General features: G+C 36.9%; 2 protein-coding genes across 3 annotated transcripts in view; one reads left to right on the top strand and one right to left on the bottom strand.

Annotated features, from left to right (window-relative positions):
* The window catches only part of CENPP (centromere protein P), a 111,796-nt gene that overhangs the window by 785 nt on the left and 87,138 nt on the right, over positions 1 to 23,873 (top strand). Inside the window, exons 2-7 of one of the 2 annotated variants that reach the window (XM_057368079.1) lie at positions 18 to 288; positions 1,504 to 1,652; positions 2,105 to 2,262; positions 2,557 to 2,645; positions 4,599 to 4,687; positions 9,661 to 9,757. In XM_057368079.1, coding sequence (XP_057224062.1) covers positions 1,516 to 1,652; positions 2,105 to 2,262; positions 2,557 to 2,645; positions 4,599 to 4,687; positions 9,661 to 9,757 — 570 coding nt within the window. In that variant the 5' untranslated portion in view covers positions 18 to 288; positions 1,504 to 1,515. Of the gene's footprint in view, positions 1 to 6; positions 289 to 1,503; positions 1,653 to 2,104; positions 2,263 to 2,556; positions 2,646 to 4,598; positions 4,688 to 9,660; positions 9,758 to 23,873 lie in introns of those variants that run through there. The other variant, XM_057368080.1, reaches the window with a different exon arrangement.
* Positions 13,347 to 23,444, bottom strand: OGN (osteoglycin). Its single transcript, XM_057368078.1, has 7 exons — positions 23,207 to 23,444; positions 22,337 to 22,589; positions 18,171 to 18,255; positions 16,006 to 16,164; positions 15,360 to 15,562; positions 14,692 to 14,787; positions 13,347 to 14,383 (listed from the first exon to the last, which is right to left on the bottom strand). The coding sequence occupies exons 2-7, from the start codon at positions 22,502 to 22,504 to the stop codon at positions 14,213 to 14,215; spliced, it is 882 nt and encodes a 293-aa protein (XP_057224061.1). The 5' UTR covers positions 22,505 to 22,589; positions 23,207 to 23,444; the 3' UTR covers positions 13,347 to 14,212.

The following is a 23,873-nucleotide window of genomic DNA, read 5'->3' as shown; positions in this document are numbered from 1 at the left end:
GCCCTCTCCTCCATCAGTGCCGGGTGTCCGCGGCTGTGGCTGCCGGGGTTTCCAGGGCTCCCGACCGCGCTGCTTGCACACCCGTTCGGCCCCTGGGGCACCTGCGGCGCCTGCGAGCCTCGCTGCCGGTCAGCACCGGCTCCTCGGACGAGTCATCCGTCGCCCTGCGGGCTCTGAAGGTCCGCAGCGAAGCAGCGGGCAYAGAACGCAYCAGTTCGGYTCTCACAAACTCTCCCAGCTCCTCYTGTGGCAGCAAAAAGTCAAATAGTCGGCGGTGTAAACGGGCAGGTACGTASAAACGTGAGATATGTTCTGTTAATGTACAAATGTTTATAAATATACACGCGTATACGGTATATACACACATGTATGAGAGAAAAAAATGTTTGTACAAGTTTTGTTTTACTTAATTAAAAGTGTAGGKTTTTTTTCTCTCTATATAAAGCTCTTTGAAGTTATAACTACTGCTTGAGTCTTCTGTAGTCTCGTGAAGTCTTTTTGAGTTCGAGTGGCTATAAGTGGTTTATGTGATCTCTTATTGCAGTTAGAAGTGGGATCAGCTGACCTGGGGTAAAGTTCTGGCTGTTTTAATGTTTCTCGTTTTCATACCATTCTCTTTATTATGACCATGACTTTTTTCACTTTATCCAGTTAAAAAAATCTGATGATGACTGCCTACAATCTTGGTGATTATTTAATTTCATGTACTTTCTTTATTCACTAAGCAAGTTTTTAATGCAAAGCAAAATGTAATTTTAATGCAATGCAAAATGTTTAGGATGTTGTTTTCTTATGTGTGTTGGAAAGACACTTTTCGTTATGAAATAAACGAATAAAATCCTATTTCCCCCCCATCTCTTTTAAYCATCTGTGTTAGTGTGGAACTTGCATATAGAGTAGGGGTGGTTTAAAAACAGCCATAAAACTAAATGTAGGGGTTTTCCTGGTTGAAAGTTTTAGTACATTAGTTTTGAGCTGTATAATATCTTCCCCAGGCTTTTGAATGTGTTGTAGCTAGGCTGAATCTCAGATTATTGTTTTTTCCTGAAAAATGAGGTTTATTTATTTTCAAAATTATTTGTGAAATGTCTTTACAATATGTGTCTTTATTGCTGTTTACTCTGAGAGCAGRTTGTGTTAGGAACAGTGTTAAGAGCAGCTGTGCCTCATCTAACCAGGTGAGTCCTTAGGTCAATTGGTCAAACCTGGGTTCCATTTTTATATCTGATTGCAATTGTTTTTTACCTGTGGAGCAGCTTGTTGTTCTATTACAGCAAATGTGAAACAGCTGGATGCACTCCTGAATCAAATCTATGGCTAATTGAAAAGCTTCTTAAAGCCTTCCAGCCCATTAGATTACTGATTTAATTCTGTCTCTGGAGGCTATGCACTGGTCTGTATCTTTATTAAAACAATTCATGTTATACTTTTTAAAAAAAAAAAATTCCTTGTTTGTTTGTTTGTTCTGAAGAAAAATCCTTATTTTGTTTTATCCATTAACAGTGATTCTGAGAAATGGACAAGAGTGATTTTCAAGCTTATGAAGATGAAATCCAGGCACTGGAAGAAGAAATTAGGCTTTTGACAGAAAAGTATGAAATTCTCCARCAAGAATCCACCTTTTTTTCTGATGAGGAAATCTTGAAGGCAATGTATGTCTTTTTAAAATYTGTTAGATTAATAGACTTCCTTTGTCAAAATTGTTTGGGATAAACCTTTGCCTCTATGTTAGGACTTTCCTTATGTTAATAAATATATACTCTGGGGATAAAATAAGACACTTAGATGAGTAAAGGCATCTTAKCTCACTTTTGTTGCATGTTTTTGTATGTTTCTTAAAATGAAGACTGGCTCCTTTCAGACTTGGTGTAAAAGCTGTGTCTACCTGGCAGTGAATGGAAAGACTTTATGTAGGTTGCAATTACTGTTTCCAGCAATGTAATCAGACTGAAATTTGACTCCTTGAAAACTGATTTGGGTCTGAAAACCATTAGATCCCATTACCAATGCCTTTTATTTAATGTGCTTGCTGTTCTGACATGAAAAAACATGCTATGTCTGGGTATTTTGTCCTTTTGATTTTTTTTTCCTTTTTCCATTCTAGAAAATCATTTCAAAGAGAAAATCAGGGAGAAACCAGGGGATATGAATCTCCATCAGACCTGAAAGCTCAACTTGAAAGTCTGGAAACAGATCTCTCATTTTTAATGAAATTTACAGGTTTTCAGTTCACGAGTCATTCCAAGAAAACAGTGGAAAAAAGTAAGCAGCTTTGTGTCCTTTACTGAGCATAGTGGTTGCAGTTCAGCTGCAAACCTATGTTCTACTTTCACCAGTAGCAGAAACAGTTACTTTGAAATACAATAAGATTGTCATTGATTAAATTGTTTGAGTAAATATTGTATTTGTGTAGTGGGAAAGTAGAGTTAGTTGTTGGGGGTTTTGAAAATGTTAAACTTCTTTACARTGGCACTTTAGATGTGACTAAGGGAAGAAATGCTGTAGTCATTGAATAGAATTGTAATTGATTGTTTTGTTAACTTGATTTTATAACAGCTACAAACAGGACAGTGCAGAAGCACACATTATCAGGGAAGTGTCACTCTCTGCCTTTTCACTTGGAATTCCAGCTTCTTGAAATGCAGGTAAAGTTCARTGTATGTTTGAAAAAAACAACCCAAACTACCAAGCAAACAAACAAAACTTAAAATGGACAAATGTCAGTACTTTCTTTTCCAGCTGCAACCTTTAATGGCTTGATCTAAGKCTTAGTGGGTTGTTTTCATTCTAACATCTGGACCCTAGTTTGGAATTCTGTGTGCATCCAAGCAGGGGAGTTTTGAAGGTCAGGTTTAGTGTTCAGCCACAAAATTATTACCATAGAATTATTTAGGTTGGAAAAGAGCTTCAAGGTCAAGTCCAACAGTTAACCCAGCACTGCCAAGTCTCCATCACTCTTGCTTCCCAAAACATGCTCCCTCTATCTTTCGATGTCTGTGGAGCTCAGAGGGGTTAACTGGGTCTTAAATTTCCTGCCAATAGCACTGGTGCTTAAAGCCATTGCACCACTGAGCGGCAGCACTTGGCTRCCTAATGTGTAAAATTTCGGCTACTTCAGTGCTGATGAGCTCACCAGAGTGAGKGAGATGGGGAATACCAGGTGTCAATAAAATTTTTAAAACCCCATTTCCTTTGGAAAAGTATAATTTTGAGCTAATTTTTGTAGTATTTTTTTTTTTACTAGAAGTACATTGTATTCAAAATAACCTGCGTTGACATTAGCATGGGTAAGGTAGTGCACTGTTKCAATCAGTTTCACCTGTGTTGAAAAGTAAAAGGTGACAGCTGCTTTTGGGAAATGCCCAGCACATAACTGATCTGTTGCATGCATCAGAAGATAAGGAATCGTTTTTTTCACATGGTTAAACTGTAGCTATTTATTCTAATAGTGAATTCACAATACAATTAACTCCATAGTAATAGGTATTGGAGGGGGACATGTACAATGAGCTTAAAAATTGGCCAAACCAAGTTGAAGCCTCTTGAGAAAGCTGACATTTAAAAAGAATTGCTTTCCTGGCAGGAGCATTTCTTTTAAATCTTTTTATTTGGCCCCACAATGGCATTTTGGCACATTAGTAACCCACCCATTGGCAAACCAGTGCCTTCGGAAGGTGGCACATCAGCTYGTGACTGCTGGCAGTTTCCCCACTACTCCATCCTCCTGTTGAACCTTTTGCTCTAAAGCTAAAACCATTTTTYCTGATGGGATTTGGTGCACTAACCTTTGTAGTGCCTTGCTTTGCTTTTCCCAWCTTGAGTGATGGCAGTGTGAGCAGTGCTTCTGTCCAAGCAGTACAGGGACTGTTGTGTGTGCAGTTAACTCCTGCTTTCCTCTCTTGCCATTCCTATTTGCTTGTAGTGACTTGGTATAAAAAAGTTTCAAGTGATGCATTTGCTATAGTCCTCAAACCATGATTTTAAGCTTTTTCATTCACTGTTGTTAACTAATCCATTWCTCTGGTATGTTTAAGAATTCATGGAAAAGTGAATTGAGTTCTTTTCTGGCTTCATTTTTACTCTGACCACCTTTTCTCATTCTTTGACAGCTTATTAATTTGGAGTAATTTTATTATGCACATATTTCTAAGTAACAGTAGTATAAAAAGGGACAATATTTTGAGACAAAGCTATAAGGTTTAAAATTAAAAAGAAAACTGACCTAAAACTGACAGATAAAACCTTATATTGGAATTTTCTAGTATATGTGGCAGCTAAAGGTTGTGTTAAAAAATGAGAAGAATCTTAAAGAAGTGTAATTGATATGAAAGGAAGTAATGAACATTCTTTTGTRCATATATACTCTATGCTGACAAACTCAGGTATTATTTCAAAAGCTTTGTTGTGTGGGTAATTGTCTCCTGTTGAAAACAAACGTCACACACACAAAGCTGTAGTTTAAAAGATRCTATTTTAAGGATTATAGCATATAGCAACATTTACATAAACTTCCTTTTCTCTTTTATGTGTAAATAGACACATTTGYCTCCTCACTAGAGAAATTTCTAAAATGTTTTGTTGTTACTTCTCCAATCTAGAACAACGAGAAAGTGTCTGCTGTTGTTAGTGATCTCAACATTAAAAKGGAATCCAGAGAAGATTCAGATGTGAGCAAGTTTGTGTCAAGGTAATGTGGAATTTTTTGCTCAAGGAAAGTTATTGTGTGGGATATGGGATACTAAATGCAGTACTGAGTTTTCATGTAAATTGCTGGCAGTCACTGTCTTTATGTGATGTATCTTTAGCCCAACGTAAACACTTTCTATCTTTCATCTGTATCCTGGAGAGAAAATGAGATGTGTATAATTTTTAAGATCTGGAAGGGCTGTTACAAATGCATGTTAAACAGAGCCAGATTTTGTTTMTAATGTGTTTCAGCTGTTTGAAGAGAGGAGTGATAAGGTAATCTCAGTTATTGCATTTTAATTAACATTAATTAYTCTCAGATGTGTTTGTGAGCTGCAGATGTGTCGTGTGGGTAATGACGGAAGTGCACATCCAGAACCCCTCTCCAGTATTTGCCTGTTTCTGATTCTCAGCTYTCAATTCCATTTCTCATCTTGGCATTAGGATTTATTTCATTGGTATCTTAAAAACAATATAGTTAAAAAACCTGGAACAGTGTATTTGTGCAATGGCTTAAGAAAATTTATATATTAGAGCTTATATATATGAATTAATTTTTTTWTTGTTTTCTAGAATATGCCAACCTCTTCTGGTAGCATGATGAGTAAATAATCAAATTATTTGTCTGCAGTATTCCACTGATTTCTGCTAGCAAGCTGTTCTGAGAACWAATCTATTATTACTGGGTCGTTGATTTAATCTTAATCCTGTTTTTAAGTGGTTTCTTTTGTTTTTGATTATTTTTTGGATGTGGGGAGTGGAGAGGGAGGGCCAACAGATATGTGAAGAGTCTGTACTGAGAACTGAATTTTTTACTTGAAGGCTTTGAGATTTCCATATAAATCTACTAAAGCTAGTGGTATAACTGGGAAAAGTAGTTGACTGCTCTCAAGTAGTGGGATTTAGAAAAGGAAATTGCCCTGGTTTATTCATGAGTATTTTATGACAGCAGAAGTGTATTGGAATTTAATAGTCATACTGGAAAGAAATGTGTTGAAGTAGTGGCAGACTTGATTTCATCCTGGCTGCAGCACTGCTGTCTTGTCCCTGTCTCTTCTCCATTTTCACTTTGTGCCAGTATTCATAAATAAACACAAGTTTTTATGAATGACAGAAGATGTGAACAAAGTAAGCAGTACTTTCTCCCAAGCCTCTCTCTGCACGTGCCATCTGYTGGCCTTGTGTCTGTGGGTGCCCTTGCAGCCATGTGGCCAATAGCATCACTGGGGTTGAAAAAATACTCTGGGGGGATGGGGAACAACCCAGCCTTGTTCCTCCACAGCACCTTCAGGTTTCATTTTTGTGACTTGTCCTGGCCACAGTGTGCGTTGCCAGTGTAAGGCAGTGARTACCTGGCCAGGGTGGGGCTGATGCTGCTGATGCCTGTTTGAGAGCATCTGTTCCATTGCCTGCTTCTGTCATCTCCCTTTAGGGCTTGTTTTCTCAATCCCCTTGCTAGGCTAGTTCTCATTTCTTTCTCCAAGTTGCAATCCCCTCGTGTCCAGTTTCAGACTTTTCCCAAACAGCCCTTTGTTCTTCACTCTGCTCCTAGAGCCTTGACTCCTACCTCTTGCCTCCTTTTCCCTCCATTCTTGACCAGCRAAATCTGGTCTCCTGCTGTTTTGTTAATTTTCAACCTCCCTACCAGTTTGTTTTCTTCTTTTGCTTCCTCGGCCCAGTCTTGCCAAATCCATTGTCTAGTTCTGTTCTGTTTTGTCTCCCTGGCTGGATTTTTTTTCCTCCCCAGTTTTCTAAATCTTTTTGCTTCATTTTTTTTCATAATGCATGTCAGAGAATGATCTTTACGAGCAATAGAGTTAAAAACTTGGCATTCAGTTCCTGCTTTGGAAGAAAACTGGGGAATGCTASAACACTTGAGTAATATCTTTTTTAAAAGAAGCAAAAGTTAGCAGTCTACASGTACTGCTGCAATATAGAAATGGTACATGTTTTAAAAATGGGTATATTTTTATGCAATTTCTTAAATATTTGGTGACAATAAGAGATGTATGCAAATAGAATCACAATATTTAGTTTTCCTCTGCATTGTACTTGTGTCCYCTTTGCACCAGTTATCATTTGAGTTATACTTTACTAGTGTTGAGCCCCACAATACGTAAGGAAACTCTTGTCAGTCCTTTTTCCCTGTTTTTAACTTGATGCCCCATTAATTGTTGGGGGAGTTAACCTTCGYATGGATTATTTGGGCAAAAAGGAGTTTTTAAGCAGTCTGAAAATTGCTCTTGTCACTGACTAACTGATTAGAAGCCATAAGTCAGAGGGCAGGATTTAGGAACTATGCATTACATTAAATGCTGCATGGACAAGGTATCCTTGCAAATGAAGGGAAGCAGGAATCCTGCCCTCAGCTTTGAGCTGTGCTTTAGTTTTCTGTGCTAATGTAGGAACTCTTGCATTCTGTAGTGAGTTAAAATAGATTTCCTCTCTTAAAATAGCTAAAGGAACATATTAAAGGAGGCTTAGGTACTTCTACAATAGTTAAATTTCTTCTGTGTTTTGTTGATATTTTGTGAAAGGGAAGGGTGGTTTGGTTGAAGAGCCCATGATTTTACCTGGTAATTAATCTCTGCCAGAATGTTCTTTTAGCTGGTTTTGGATGACTTCTCTGTAACATGGATGTTGTCATTGGATACTGCTGTTTTCTGCTTCAAGTGGATTTTGTAAYGCTAAATTCATTCAAAAGAAAAAAAGGTCCTGAATTTGACTATCTCTTCTCTCACTGCCTTGTTATTTTATTTTATACCATATTTTCTTGGTATTTTAGCATTTTTTGTAGTTGACTTYAGCAGGAGTAATTAGTCTATTTTGGGTTAATTAGGAATTAATGTTTAGGGGTAGATTAAATGCTGTGAGACAGTTCACTGGTGCTCTTCTGCAGTCTCTTACTCCTTTGCCAATACAAAAAGGCATGGATTTACATACAACTGTTCTTGCCAACAGATTTCCTCCTTTCTAAACACTTAATTCAATTTTCTATCTTTAATCTAGCTAATGCTATTGAGAAGTACATACTCAGATATATTGGTTGACTAACTTTCACATTTAAAACTGGTTCTTTGAGCTTCTAGCCAAAACTTTCTCTATCTTCTTGATGATCTTGCCATGACAATTGGCATCTGCTGCGTCACCTGAAAGGGAATTTGAGGTAAAAAAAGAAATTAAAGACAAGGTCATAATGTTTGTGATAGTATTTTAAATAGCATAAAAGCAGATATTTATCTATTTCCAAAAGAATTTAAACTATGTAGTTTTGTAACAAAGCYCTGTGTTACCCTGTTCCATGTGTGGAGATTGAAAAAGCCCAGTGCAGTTTGTGTGGAGTCTGTTCTTCAGGCACGGAGATGTGAGCAGTTGTTACCAAGTCTCCAGAGTTCCTATAGAAAGTGTAGATTTTCATATGTACAATTTGGAATTGTGGTTAAAAACAGCTCCCCAGCCCAGAGCTAATGAGCTATTGTAAATTAGTGTGTCTGTGTCCTTCCAGGGACTCAGTTTTCCCARTCCTGCCAGCATTTTTTCAACTTGGCCTGATTTTGTTGGCAGCTGTGACTACTGTGGTAACTTCCTTTAATGATGCTGTTCTTTCCAGGCTAGGATAAAACTTGTTTGGCTTTTCTTTTATATTTTCAATATCTGAGTGACCCTAATGTATTTTTTTCCAGTTTGTTTGTGTAACATGTTAAGGTTTGCTGTTCCTGTATATTAAATAAAGCTGGATTGAAGGCACTGTTCTTCCTGAAAAAGCTGAAGGGACTTGGTAATATACTTTTGTAGCCATTCTGTGAATGCCTCAAGTCTCTGCTCTCAGCTGTTCTGAAAATCCAAAAAGAATAGCAAATCCCAACAAAAAGAATGTTAGAAGTAAAATTTACATTAGAATTTAAATACCCTAACTTTCTGAAATATTCCCAATTATCAGTCAGGTGTCTTCTTCAGTCAGGTTTTGTAAACTTTGTAAAGTCCTGYATTAGTAACCAAAATAAATATTTATACTTTCAAAGCAGTGCTTGCCAGATGTTTTGATCATGGCTGATAGTTTGCTGCCTTTGACTGTGGGTTTATATCAGCAATAACATGAAGCCTTTTACCCTTATGATTAAATAATCATGTACCTTCAGGTATTCTGATATGTAGTTTTTGTGGAATTTTGCATTCTGGCTCCATTTGTTTAGTGAAAACTGCACACCCTTCATAAGCATTTTTTCCCTTCCCCAACAACACTGGATGGTTGGCAGCCTGACAGTTTATCACCTCATTTTGTCTCTTTTCTTTTTTCCATCCTGATCCTTACATTACAAAAAAATCTGAAAAATAAGTGTTTATATCCATCTTTCCCTGCCGCTCTCCCCAGCATAAGAAGGACATGGACCTCTCAGAGCAGGTCCAGAGGGCTGGAGCCACTCAACTCTGAAGACAAGGGCAATTCAAGGTTTAACTGTTTCATAAAGCTTTGGTTTACATGCCCTGTGTGATCAGGCCTCCTTACCTACTGAAGCTGCAAGGCTAACCTTGAAAAGCTGAATGTCATGTGGGCAGAGGCAGATAACATGTCATGCTAAGAATTAGTTGGATAGGACAAAGTTTTTGGGACTATTTGAAGGTTACTGATGCAATTTGGGAAATCTTACCAGTTTTCCAGGTTCAGGTTTTACTTTGCAACATCTTAGAATTTATTTAGAAAACAAGTTGAACAAAAATAAAATGAAACTAAGGTTTTGCATTTTACATGTAAGACTAACACTATAAACACTGGTTTTGGTAATGTGTTCTTCAACTTCCTTTTCAGTAATTACGTTACAGCCTTTTTTCAGCTTGGTTGTGATTATTTTGGGTGATTTCTGGCTTCATATTCAAACAATACTGATCAAATTAAGAAACAAGGTGTGATTTTTAGGCTATAGAATTGATACATCTGATTAAGACTGGGTTAAACAAKGTATTTTTGCTTTATAGCATTGAAGAACATGCAGATCTTCTAAAGTTCTTCAGAAGCTTTTCAACTTACGCTGAGTGGCATGAACATCGTAGACGCACCTTCCTGCATTTCAAGGTAGTGCCTATCAAGCCTTTATTTCTTAGACCAAYATTTATTGCTTTAAATAGTTCATTAAGACACAGCATTGGAGGTGAAACTGTCTTTAGTAGAATATGGGATCTCAATTTTSTATGTATTGTGAAGAGAACATCAGCTAAAATTTTGTGCTATGCTAAACAGGCAATTAATCAGCAATGGYTGTGTTCCTCATGGGTGGAAGAAAATGATACTGCTTTTCTGCAAGGGAGTAAGGCAGTTTACATTGGTAGTACATTTTATTTTGATTTAAAAAAAAAAAAAAAAGAAAAAGAAAAAGAAGAAATTAAAAGAAAAGAACACTTGTAGTCTTTGGCACCTAAATGTTGATTTTGAAGGATTAGATCTGTTTCTCTTGAAAATGTGTTTGGGTGACAGCACTTTCAGTTGCAGAGTGTTTTACTGGTGTGGGAAACACASTGTTCCTCCCTCCTAACTAGAACATAGTATTTGAACTTGGTTTTAATCTATCGGTATTTGGCTTGTTTGTTTTGGCTTTGTGCTGTCTGTAAGATAAACATCTAATCCTTGGAGTAAAAATGCAGTCTTTCAGACACAGACCATCTTACATGATGCTTTATATTAGAGGAGGATGTTTAGCTGCTTAATCATTTGTGGTTTCTTAGCTGAGTTATGTTTACTTCTAGAATTTACTGTTGAACTCGACACCTTCTTTACTTTCAGCTGTAGTATCAAGTGGGAACTGAATTGTTTCCTGTTTTTTGGATCTTTCAGGCCTTTGAGTTCTGTGCCAGATTAATCTATTTCTATTATCAAATGAAAGATAATTGAGGAAAAAAAAGAGTAGTATTTTCTGATAATGTTAAGAAAAAACCCAGTCCTCAGCTGAGCAGTCAACTGGCTTTGTCTAATCCTGCTATAAGGGCTTTTCTGTAATCTCTCTATAGAAGAGATGGAGAACCAAGGGCATTAGGGCTTTGGTTTTTTTCCAGCTTCACTTGACGCTTCTGATCCTTAGATCAGCCTCATGATAAYAGTCACTGTGCTTTCTGGGACAGTGATTCRGTGAAATGTTGAAAATACTTMTAATTTTAAAACATAATAAAAGAGTAAAAAGAAAGGTTTGGAAACAATTTTTCAATTATTGTTATATAAGCAGTTTTTAAAAGTATTTGTTCAGATGCTGAGTACAAACAATGAAATGATCTACTAACYGCTAAAAGATGTGTGAAGATAAGTCACTGAAGACAAATTACACATTTGTCGGTATTACAGATATTCTTTCTAAAGGTGTTTTTATTTCTGTGGACAAAGACAAGGATAAAGTTGAAAGGCAAACCARTTTGRGAGAATATTTACCAAATATGATGAYTRTGTGCTTATGAGGATTATTGTAGGCCTTCTTATTTCAGATAGCATTACTAATGATTTCATTTAGAAAGAGAAGATATTCTCAGGTAAGAGACCTGAAAAGGGTTCAAAGATCAAATCTGATAATTCAAACAGTTGGATTATCAAGGAGAATGTGTATTTGTTATTTAATGGCTTTAGTAAATTGGGTGATAATAACTAGATGTATGTTGTTAATATACGCATAAAACCAACTCAAGAGTCTATTCTGTTAATATTCACACTCACACAACATAAAAAAAATGAGTCTGTCATCTTTGCGTTTATTTTTATCCCTAGCTGCTGTCTAGACTGCAAGTACATAGGCAAGTAGCCCTACATTGTTTTGGAAATCAGAATGTTTGGGATGGAGTCTTGGTTTAGAGCTTTTGTATTAATCTGTTATTTAAAAGAAAATTACCATGGCTTCTAAGGAGAAATAGATGTTGTTCCTAATACTTTCCTCAGAGTGTAGTGTACAAACACCAAAGGTAGGTTATTTTTTCTTTCCTAATCTGGTACTTGAGAAGAAAGGGGTAATGTAGAAGTGAATGAATTCTTCAAGTAATATTGAATGCTTTGAGACTAATAACAATTCCGGGTTGTGCTTTAAATGGATTTTGAAGGAGTAAATGAAGTGTTCCCCAAGTATTCTGTATGGCAGCTCTTGCTATTGTCACAACAAATACGTCTGTAAAATGGATTTACATCTGCAAATAATCCACTAATCTTGGTCTGCTGTGAGGCTGAACAACTGAAACATGTTTGCAATGCTGGAAGAGCAAATTGCTGAAGCTGGTAGTGATAAGCAAACAAAAATTCAAGTTTTATTGGAAATACAGAACAGAAATGAGTGATATGAAAAAACAGAACGGTTTATATTCAGCTTGATATTAGTACTGGTCACACAAACAGGAGGTGGAAATCCTCCCTGCTGAAGCCCTTCTCACTTTGCTTTAACTTGCTGTGAATGGGGAAAGTAAAGTGAAACACATCAGATAACATTAATTAGCATTACTGATGATGATTAGTATGCTTCAAAAATATATACAACTTTYTAATGTAAAATTAATAGTGTGGTACTGAGTAGGTCTTAGAATGTTTACTGTGTATATAGTATAAAAATATGCATATATTTTTTTAAGCACATTTTTGGTGATATTTACTTATCTTGTTAATATTGGAAAGATCTTGTTTTAGTAGTAATGATTTGTGAGGAGAGTAAGATCAGAGGCTGCTGCTTATGTAATATTATTGCACTTATGTCTGTGTTTTTTCCATCTTAGGCATTTATCATAAGAGGCATGAGAGAATTGATGTTTTTAATTTTTTTCTAGTAGAAATTTGGCTTGACATTGGAATGTATTTTTACATGCTTTGAAGTTGTTTTTTACATTTTGCAAAAAACCTGGGAACATCAAAGTTTTATGACTTATGCAGAAGAATGAAAACCAAGTACTACTGCCAGACTTGGTTTTGTTCTCAATTAAGACAATGAAATTTCCTTCTTGTTACACCAAATAACTTAAAATGGAAAAATATTGGGGATTACTATGTTTTTCTTGGGTAATGAGTTCAGGGCAAAAATATGTGTTCAGAATTAMGCAGGCATCAATTCCCTATAGCACAAGCACTAACAAATCAAGACTTAGCTAAATAAGATAAATAAAACTAATATAAAATATCTTGTAAAATCAGTATTCTAGAGTGATACRTTATCATGCATTTGATGCTTAACTATTTCTACAAATTAAGAACCTATACTAGCTTTAAAATTARTACAAAGTTGATGTGGTAATAGTAAGTAGCATGCCTTTGACATTCATTTGTCTGCAGAGTTTACACCTGCAGTTGGTATTTGAGGGGAGACACTGGATGTCAGAAATGCGTAGTTGTGGAATTAAACACATTGTGCTCTTTATCAATTATGTCCAGTTTTAGATAAACTGACTGTCAAGGCCAGCATATGTCAATTGGTGTTTTTAATACGCTGCATAGTCTAAAGTAGTTGAGTGAAACGATGCTTGACGTTAACTCTGATTTCAGATTAMTGGTACAATCAACTTTTCTTTTTAATTTAAACATCTGTTTTAATTTTTCCCTAATGATCGAAGTATTGTTGTCAAAGATAATTCAGTTTTTTTTATGAAATCATACTTATTTACAGGTAAATACATGAATTCAGCTTAGCTGTTATATTGTTATATATATTGTTATATTGTCACATTTCCCGACAAGAAAAGCTATGGAACCAAGGCTTGGCCTACATCCTTAGTTAATAACTAAGATATTTGAGTCTACTATGCTATACTTAGACCATTGTTTTAAAATGGTAAGCTGGTGTTGCAAAAACAGCTCTTGTGAGAACAGCTCAGCAAAATAGATATATTGTACTTAAAAATAAAACACATACGTTATTTTCAACACAAAATAGTAGAAGGAAATTTGAAACATCTTTGAAAAGTTTTAGTTGCTGAGTTGCTTGGTGTACTAAACTTAAATAGGAGTTACCATTTTCCACAAATCAAGTTTTTAAGGTAGCTTTAATGAATTCAAACTTTGAGAAGTTCTGTTTCTAAACATAACTTTCTCTCATATGCATCTTCATCCAATACACCTTTGAAGGTCAACTGAAAAGATTTCATTTCAGATTAAAAGAGTGGGACTGGAATTAAGAAGTATTGTTCCTCTTTGGCTTGCTCAAACAATATTTTGCATTTATCAGAAAGTAATATGTGGTGATTGTTCTGAGTTCTGGTAAAGAATGAGAACAAGCAGTTTTRTATTTTACCTAAAGAGTATGTGGTGAAATAAAAGTTGAGAAGATGTGTGTGCATATATATATATTTTTATGCTTCCATTAATAGAGAAGATTCTGAAAGCATGAGGGGCACTGTAACTACTAAAGTGACTGGTTTGAAACGGTTATTTCAGAGCAGAACCACGTTTCAACATAGCAGAAAGTGCTGGGTATGCAGGGAAAAGARCATTAGTAAGGGAGAGGATATGAACTTGTAAACAGAGGCAGAAATGATCCCTTGTTAGCACGCCTGGCTTGTGGCATGTGGATTCACATGAGCAGTGCTAGTAGTACGTTCCCACGGGCAGCATCCTCAGGCAGGAGAAGGCATTGACGTGCTTGGCCAGGACGACGGGATTGCCCTCCATCCTGATCTCATCCATCTGCGTGCGGATGTAGCGCGTGTTGTTGGACTTGCAGAACGTGTCATCCGTGATGGAGGTGATGTTGTTGTACTGCAAAACGAAACATTTTAATCAATAAACATATACATGCATATGTTCAATGCATTGTTGAGAAAAGTTTATAGTCTGTTTTTGCCATTTCCTATCCCTGATGTGCAGAAACCAGTAATCAATTCTTGCATGGGAATTAGCAACTTCTGAACTTTTGGGTGGTTGTGGCTTTACAGATTAGAGGTTTTATTCAGAGGAGCATTGGAAAACCATATTAGGAACTGTTTTAAAAGAGAGTGAGTTTGGTTTGAAGTGTGAATTACTGAGGCTTTTCCTAAGAGAATGTTAGAGAAATCGTTGGGGGATACCTGAAGGTGCAGAATGCGTAGACTCTCTGGTAARTTCAGGGGAACAGATTCCAGTGCGTTGTGTCCTAAGTAGAGGTAGGCCAAATTTGTGAGCTTCTGTTAAAAAGAAAGAGAGATTACTAAGGCTGGTATTACTTGAGGTGAAGTAACTCATGCCTGTTACAAGACATCAGTAATTTTTTCTGATTACATAGCCTGTAAACTGATGTTACAAAAAGCATTCTTGTGCTGTAAATGTTGAGTTCTATTATATAAAAAAAATCATAGAACAGGCCCTCTGTGTTTGGGAAATTTCAGTGTCAGCATGTTGGTTACACATCTTGAGACCACTATGAAAAACTATGTATATGTATTAGTAATATTTCTGTGGTCCTCAGAACTGTGCTTGAGCCATCAATTTTTGATTTTTTTTTCCATGTAAGAGAGAAAGGAAGTAGGTGAGATATTTCATAGAAAAATCTTTTATACAAGAAGGAGAAAAGAGTCAGTGCACAAAGAACTGATACTCCAGAGTGCCTTAAAAGCAAAGCAAAAGCTGGAAAGTTGCTTCATCATAGTTTGCTTCTTAGATTTCAAAAAATACAGAAAAATAATATGGTGGCAGAGTGAATAGTCTGGTTACTAGTTTTGTTTAGTTGGGTTACCTAAATTAGTGGGGTTTTCCTTACCTTGAAAGCATTTGCTTTGATTCCTCTGCTCTTGATTCTATTTTGGTTTGCATTAAATGTTGTTAATTTGGGAGGTAGAACAGGAAGTTTTATAAGTCGATTTTCAGCAAGAGAAAGTTCTTCCAACAGCAGAAGCTTTGAAAATGCTCCATCTTCTATTTCTTCTATCCTATTTCCACTAAAATCAATTCTTCTCAAGGTAGCTTTACACAAAAGAAATGAAAATCTAAGCATTGACTTTATAATGACATGGCATGTAAAATGTGTACAGCTGTGTATGTTATACTGTTGGCTGCAAAACTTAAACTGTAATCTACAAATGCACATACTATTAAAACACTGGTAACATTGACTTTTGGATTTTATCATGGCTTTAAATTTAAAAAAAAAAAAAAAAAGGGAAACACTCTCCATCCTCCTTTTTGTCTCAGAGATAATAATACAATTTCAGATATCTCACTCTACAGCGTAATAAATTCTATGAATATCTGGGAGAGCTGTCCCTGGATCTTTTGAAGGAAAAATAATGCCTGGTTATTTAAGACTGGCTGGGATGCAGAGTTGAATTTTATCAGAGCAATCTGTTCTTTCCCAGATTGTTTTGGGTGTATTAAGATCTTTCAATGGAAATTGGGGTGTCACTTACTGATGTCAGCAAAGTCGGAGGCTGCAATCCTCTTGATCTTGTTGAAGCGAGCGTACAGATAAGCGGTCTCCTTGGGCAGGGGCGGCACGGCCTCGATGTCGATCTCCTCGCAGTACACSGAGCCGCTCAGGCACACGCACAGCAAACACGTGGGCAGGTCTGACAGCAAGGCGGTTTAACACAGTTACAAATTACTCACTTAAGCTTGATYATTCAAATTAGAGTTTTCTCTAGTATCTTTCAAAATTTCCCATTGTTAGATTTAAAAGAACTATTTCCATCAAGTTCTGAAAAGGTTTAATGCTGGGGGTTTATGTCTTTTTATCTTTGTGCATGATTTCCCTATTTCTGTGTTCTTACCTGAGCATGTGAAATATTCTTAATCAACATGAATTCAGTTTAAGCCTTTAGCTGGTGAAGAGTATGGTGACTATGACAGCTGCAAGTCTGTGACCATGTTCAATATCACATTTGGAATCATTCTTTAGGAAACTGAAATCCACAAGGCAAAACACCTGGCAGTGCACACAGCTGGCGCTACAATTGCMYTGGAGCATTTCTGACAGGTCACACATATTATTCTGTGTTATTCCTAGCCACTATTTTGTCTAAATCTTTTGATAAAAACTCCAGCAATTATGTGAATACATTAAATATATCTTTATAGAACTGTAGAATGGTTTAGGTTGGAAGGGACCTCAAAGGTAGTTTTGTTCCAACCCTSTGCCACAGACAGGGTCACCTTTCACTAGACCAGGTAGCTTAGAACCCTGTGGACAATCTCTGACAGTTTTTTACTGTGGTATTTTTACAGCTGTTGTTCTAAGTGAAGAGAGAAGCTTCATTTTTTTAATGCTGTTTAAGACCATTATGGCTTGTCCTRTTTCTCCTGGACATTAGTAAAGTATCAGTAATTTCTGCTTTGCTTTAATCTTTTATGCCAGCAATATTCAAATGCGTATAATGAATGTGGCTTTGAATGAATGCAGTTTTGTTACCACTGTTGTGTCCTGTGCTGTGTTTTCTGTATTTTGAGAGTTGTAGTTGGCTTCCACCCTGGTCTGTCTGCAGTGCAGACAGCAGGGTCATTCCACAGGGTAGTTGTCGCTACACAGCAAAACAGGACCTTCTGCAGCCAATGAGGAGTTACAGAAGCAACTGGTCAATACTGGGAAGCCAACCCAATACATATAACAGTAATTTTCTTGCAGCAGCACTGCAGAGAACAGAATGAAGATTTAGAGGCTTAGCTTTGTGAATATCATCATTGTTAGGCTTCAGAGTTCTGCTCCCTTTTTAATTTTTTTTATTTATTGGCTTGTTTTTTGTATGTTCTTGTAGGAAATGGAAAATATTTGTCAAAGCATGTTGTCACTCTTGAAAAGGCAGCAGTTTTTATGCTTGTCTGTCTAGAAGCTCTGATGTTCTTGGAGGCTTGTTCAGCTTTTGATGGGGGCTTGTTGACAGGTGCTGTTTGGCAATAATTAATCTTAAAGTTGCACTTCGTTGTAGATTGGTAGTCCGYTAGTCTTGCTGAATCATCAGATATTTTTGGAAGTTTGGATCACAGACACACAAAAGAAGTGTCTTTTTCTCACTGCTGTGTTTGGCAGAGATACTTTGTTCCTTTCATGCGTAGAGAATATCAAGGCTTGTTCAGAGAAGTCTGGACAATGTACCTCAGAGCCTGGAGAAAACTAGTGAAGAATGTTCCTGATGTATTTTAAACATTGACCTCCCTGATCCTCAGATGTGAACTGTGAGAATAGCCYCTTCTTCAAAGAAATCTATTGAAATCATTTAAGCACATTTTATTTGTCATCATTTGGTTCAATTTTGCACTTATTGGGGGGTGTTTTTTGTTTTTCTTGGTTGTCTTGCCCAATTTATTTAACKTGGGCACATCTCAATGGCAAATATGACTGGATAAGTCTGTAGGGATTCTTACAATATGTGCTTTGTGTATTCAGTTTACCTGAGGATCTTTTAAATCTTTCAGCCTGTTCCATCAGAAGTTAGGAGATTTTCCACAGGAGATATGAAAGATATTCATAAATGAAAAKATTAATTCTATAGCGTTTATCATCCTTTGCACATTAGATTTGCATATTAAAAGATACTCTTGGATATCTTAGACATGACAATATTTGTATCAGTTAACTTACTTGTGTCCTTTGTAGGTGGGACATCGAGTTGGGCGTCATCTCTTTGCATTCTTAGGGAAGTGTCAAGAGAAACGTTTGTTCCATCCTTTGTAAGACAGCAAATGTTACTTTAAAACACAAAAAAAGGCCCAAAAAAAAGCCACAGAGCATTACAAGGATCTGAAATAATGTCTTTTAAAAGTGAGCTTCCTGCAACGTAACTCCTTATGGCAGTCAATKTTTACAATGTTCTTATAGGGTGGATGACTGATGTGGTGCTTTATCGCTTTTACACATGAACTGTTCACTTTGAAAGGCAAAAGAGCAAGGTGCTGCCAGTGCTCAAGTTCTCTAGGAAAGGACAGTAGACACAAAATARAAATTGTAGGCTACATAGTGGGAAGGAATATGTAAGTGGTGGGTGTTTACAAACAGTGGAGTTTTGAAGATCAAGACTTTGCATATCATGCAGAATTCAATAGGACTCYTGTGAGTAAAAGGTGGGTTTTGTTGTTGTTTCACCCAGATAACCTCAATAAAGGTGACTGAGATATCCTTGCATTTAAAGCTATTCAGAATTCCTCCTGGAGACAACCWTTGCATCTTTTCAACTGCAGGACAACTTAGTTTATAAACACATTCCTTGCAGGTATTGGCTGAAATTGAGTAATTTGTTTCCATGAACTGCATGTATGTCTATTTTAAGGTGTGGGCTGCTAACAGAAAGGGCTTCCAGTGATGCAGGGAATAGTAGTCAGGTTTTGATTGGATACCAGAAGAATTTTAGAGAATTACCTATTATTACTATAATTACGGTATAGATACAGTGGCTTATACTGTGATTTGCATGTATTAAAGTTTATGGGATTTCAGGTTGACTGTGGCAGTTGTTCTTGGTTTACATCATTTGTTTGGGGTTTGGTTTTTTTTGATGGGAAATATTTGTAGGACAAAACAAGACAATATGTTTTTTGGTGTGCATGGCTATTGGAAACACATGCAGGAAAGAACATTATGAGATGTGGAAGATGTTTTGTTTTAAACGTGCTTCAGGATCAGTCCCTGGCAGGAGCACAATGCTCTGTTGGAGAGCTGCTTGCACACTGAGAGTACTGACACATGAACCCCTCGTAGTTTTTTTTTTATCCCCCCACTCTCCCCTCCTCCAGGCACACAGGTAGTTCATCTGTAAGAGCTTTCAAACTACTTCTGATACTGTGTTTTATTTGGATTTGGTTGCTTGCGTATACTTCACTGTGGGAATTTTTGTATTCTGCAAAACAAACCCCTCAGGCTTGACAGAAAGCCTGAGAAACAAATCTCTTGGCCRGCGTCTGTCATTTTGACCCTTTTTTAGCCTGTGAATCATCCGTCCCTTGGCTCTTCCCTGCGTCTGTCTCTCCAGTCTCTGGCTCTTGTTTGGCTGGGATGGTTTGCCCTGCTGAAGTTTTGGGTTCTCAGTGAAGATGCTGGCAGCAGTTTGGCCCTGCTGGGTGGAGGGAAGCTGGGGCTGTCAGCTCAACAGCTACGCTCGAGCAAACAGCAAATCTTCCAAAAGCTTTCTGCACAAGGATTTTGTTCACTTGGATAGGTTGATTAGGCATAAAGATGTGGACCTTGAAGTGTCTGTGCCAGGACAGACTTCTGAGTGCATGGACTGGTAATGAACAACTGCACTTGGATGGCTGCAGCTGRTTTGGCTCCTGAGGGACACTTAATAGCATTTGCTGAGGCAGCTTATCTGTCCCAGGTGAGCATTTCCAGCACAGTCCCCTAMTGGAGCCATCAAAGACTCTGCATGGGGCTTCTTAACAGAATGCAATGTACCACTGAACTCTGCCAGTGGGAAATGTCACAAGAAATAAAAACTGATAATTTGCAGAATACCATTAAATTCCTGAAATTAAAAAATGCTTTCTGATCAGCTATAAAAATTCCGAACCATGGAGTACCAGTGCAGAAATTGTTTGGATTATAACCTCGAGTTCATTACTTGCTAAGGAATGCACTGAAGCAACTCACATACTTAAATTCCACCTGCCTCTTGCACTTTACTGCACAGAATTACCCATACAAAGCCACATTATCACTTTACATCTAAATACTTTAACCATCTTCAAATTTCTGCAAAATAATTGATTCATTTTATAACACAAAGGTCTGTAAAGCTGGTAGTTTATATTCAATTAAATGAGTTAGTCCAGATGTGAGACAACATCTAATTGTGTTGTTCTGTTCTTTCATGGAAATTAAGATTTTGTGTTTTAAATTGCTCGCATTTTATTCAAAACTGGAGTGCCTGTGGCTTCAAATAATCCTAGTAATAAATTTCTTCTGATGTTTTTAGTAAGTCTTTTTTCTAACTTCATGTTCAAGCATACAGTAAGGAGTTAAATTTGTTTGCACAATAGATTTTTGACTGGGCATGCTTGAGGAAGTGTTTGGCACACATTTCAGTTCCCGTTAACACTTGGAATATTCAGGGAGTAGAATTTGTGCAATGAAAAAATAGCAGATCTGTTTGTGCACCCCATGATTTAAACTGGGAACACTGACACTTGTGTCGACGTAGTTGTTGCACATAAGGAACTCATTTATTATTTTGTAATAAAAACATGTCAATGGAGARCTGACCTGATGGAAATAATGACTGACTATAGTCCTAGAATTAGCCTAAGCACAACTGTTGGTCTTCAGAAGACCTCCAGCTTATGGAACTGCCAGGAAGACTTTGATTAGTTTGTGGACCATCTGGTGGCATCATTTCTGTCTAGGTATATTCCTTGTTGTTCCTTTACTGAAACAGCAGCAGTCTTCTGCAAACAATTTATTAATGAGTGTCATCTGCTGYTGTGCCTAGCTGGTTAAACTTAACAGGTTTAGTATTTTTCTAAAAAATTAGTTCTGAGTGGATAGTGATCAATTAGTTAAGAGTCATTTATATATTGCCTTTTTCATGGGTTTATGAAAACATTTACTTCATCGCTATGGCAGATGTCAGATTTAAAAAATACCTTCGACTTTTATATAAATATGTAGCTGTTTTAGTYGAACAGTGGAAAGCTGTATTTTATGTAGAACTGGGAAAATATTCCGAAGGTATATGCAATATACACAAAAAGTGATATTTGCAATATSACAAAAGTGATATTTCTATATTTGGGCTGTAGTTTTTTACTTGCTTTTACTGGGGTTTTTTTCTTGCTTATCAGACTAAGTTACTGTAACAAGTACAGTTAATATTAATGAAAACCTCCTTGAGCTTTTCACACTGGGCTCTTACCACTTGGTTTGGATCTGTGGTATTTTCCTTGGCAACTACTCTTGGGACAATCACTGCTGGTTTTTCTCCCTGATTGGTGCTGTATCTCCTTCTCTSGATGGGTATTGGTTAGATCTGAACAGAGCTGTGAGGTTTGTAACTGTCCCTGGCAGCTGAGGCTGTGGCACTTCATTTAATTCTCCCCTGGCTCTGTGTCTTGTGCTTTTATGTTGCAATTAAGAGGCAGGAATGTAGAGAACACAGCCCAAACRTTCTGTTTGGAGGTACTGCTGAGTGCACTGAGATATAGGGGATGCTCTCTTTACTAAGACCCTCAAAGTGTTAATGGTGTAGGGGAATCCTGCAGGACTGGACATTCTGTAGAAGTTCAGGAGTAGTGAACTGTTGAGTTGTAAAAAACCCAAACCACACACCCCTGAAAAAGTGAGGCAAGAAACTTGATAGTTTGGTAAGTCAAAAGAGGAACTGCAGTTTATACTGGCAGGTGATGTTCGATAAAACATGGGGTTCCAATTATTACTTTGGTATTTGAAAAAAAAAAATCACCTTTCTTGTATTCAAGCAAACTTACTGAGTACATACAACGTTGTTSAAACGGTTGAGGTAGTAATTAATTAATACATCCTATTCTTCAAATCCTTAGCATTGTAGCTACATAAGTACAGCAGARTTAGAGTGATGCTTTAGCCTTATTTGTGCAAGCCTGCCTTCTGTGGCTTACTCAGACTGCAGCAAGGGCAATATTTTTGAGGTTTTAGTTTGACTGGCTTTCCCCATGTCTGAACCCATTGTATGTTTTCCCGTTCTGAGATTTTTCCATAAAACTCACATGCATGCACATAACACCTTTTTCATATAATGCTTAGCAGTTGAAAATATTAAAATGAAAATATAAATAGAATACCTTTCTTATATCCTTGGATTTCATTTCATAATCTTGCTGGGTCAGGCTTCCCAAGGGAAGCTCTTCATCATAGTCATAAAACTGGAGTGATTCTTGCTGTAGAGGTGGTGCTGGATTTACCAAAGGTACAAACACAAACAAAAAAATAGTAGCCTGCAAAGTCTGCATTCTTGCCCAGAATAATGTATGTGGCTTTCAGTGAGCTGGTGAAGATCTGATCGTGCCTGGACTCTGGAGAACACTTTCTTTGGGACTGGAAATGAAAATGCAATCCATCAAAACAATATTTAAAGCCTAGAGGACTTGTTGGCAGGGGTTTCTAACAYATAAGGAACATGGAACAACTTTTAACTCTTGATATCCTTTAATTAGATTCTAACTTTTAAAGCCTGTTCTTAATCTGAGAAGAAGCTGGAAAACAATAAATATTTTCCAGCTAATAAAGTATTATCTTAATTGCATTTGCTTGTTTCCCAGTATGATATTTCTGTTAAAAGCAAGAGGATTTTGTAAATTTATGAAACATTTGGCATGTATGTAGGTGAACTGTTTAAAATGTGACAGGTTCAAATGCATTTTATTTGATTGATAAAATCAGGACCTAAATGCTCTATAACAATAACTTCTCATTGTCTTTTACTTTACATTTGAGAGTAAACAAGAGAAGATAACTTAATATCACTCAGTATTTTAGAGGTTGTGCACTTTTCAGGCAGGAAAGGAGAAGAGGCTGCAGCATAGTCTTTGAGACATTACAAATATGCATGCAATATTTTAAAAATTAAATCCTTAGACAGCATTTTTCTTCTCTTTACTGTCCTTTTATTTAAGCTCTAGGTTAATATACTTTTAGGAAAAATGTCCACCTACCTTTTTAGCAGATTCCAAGCTCTTCAATGAAACAACAGATATCCTTATCTGTAGTTACTCTTTTGTCAATGTACTTTAGGTTCAAGTTATGAATTACATCCAAATTGTTGAAATCAATACTCTCTCAAGGTTTGACAGTCTGAAGAGTGCTTTCCATGGGGTGAGAATGCTTTGCCAGCGTTCTCTCCCCAGGGTGAGAGGTAATATCCTGGAGGAGGGGGTTGTACTTTGCATAACATTTGCAAATGCTAAGTCTGTGTAGCTCATCCCACTCCTGGTGTTCCTTGTTAAAATGGCAACTTTCTGCTTTGTGGTGATTTACTCTTTAAAATTGCTACGGCTTTTTCTGTAAATCAAATACTATTTGTGCAAACTGGAGGTCTCTAATAAGGCATGTGTTACCCATTTTGTGAAATGCTTCGGCTAAGAGACAAAGCAGCTGCTTTCTGAGACAGAGGTAGAGCCAAAACACACGTCTGTTGTATTAGTCACATTTTGTGRATAGTAAAATTTTTCATTAGAAGTTGGGTATGTTTAGGGACATTTCAACTACCTATGAAATGGAAATTTTTCAGTCTGAAGAGTACTGGAAAATTCACAAAAAATACTCTTTGGAACTTCATGTGTTTGTGTAGAGAATTTTAGACAACATCTAAATGCTCCATTA

The sequence above is a fragment of the Malurus melanocephalus genome, unplaced genomic scaffold (assembly GCF_030028575.1).
Source record: "Malurus melanocephalus ecotype Western Australia unplaced genomic scaffold, MMel_1.1 scaffold_87, whole genome shotgun sequence".
Lineage (NCBI taxonomy): Eukaryota > Metazoa > Chordata > Aves > Passeriformes > Maluridae > Malurus > Malurus melanocephalus.
Note: the sequence above shows the minus strand (reverse complement) of the source record. Positions and strands in the feature narration are given on the sequence as shown.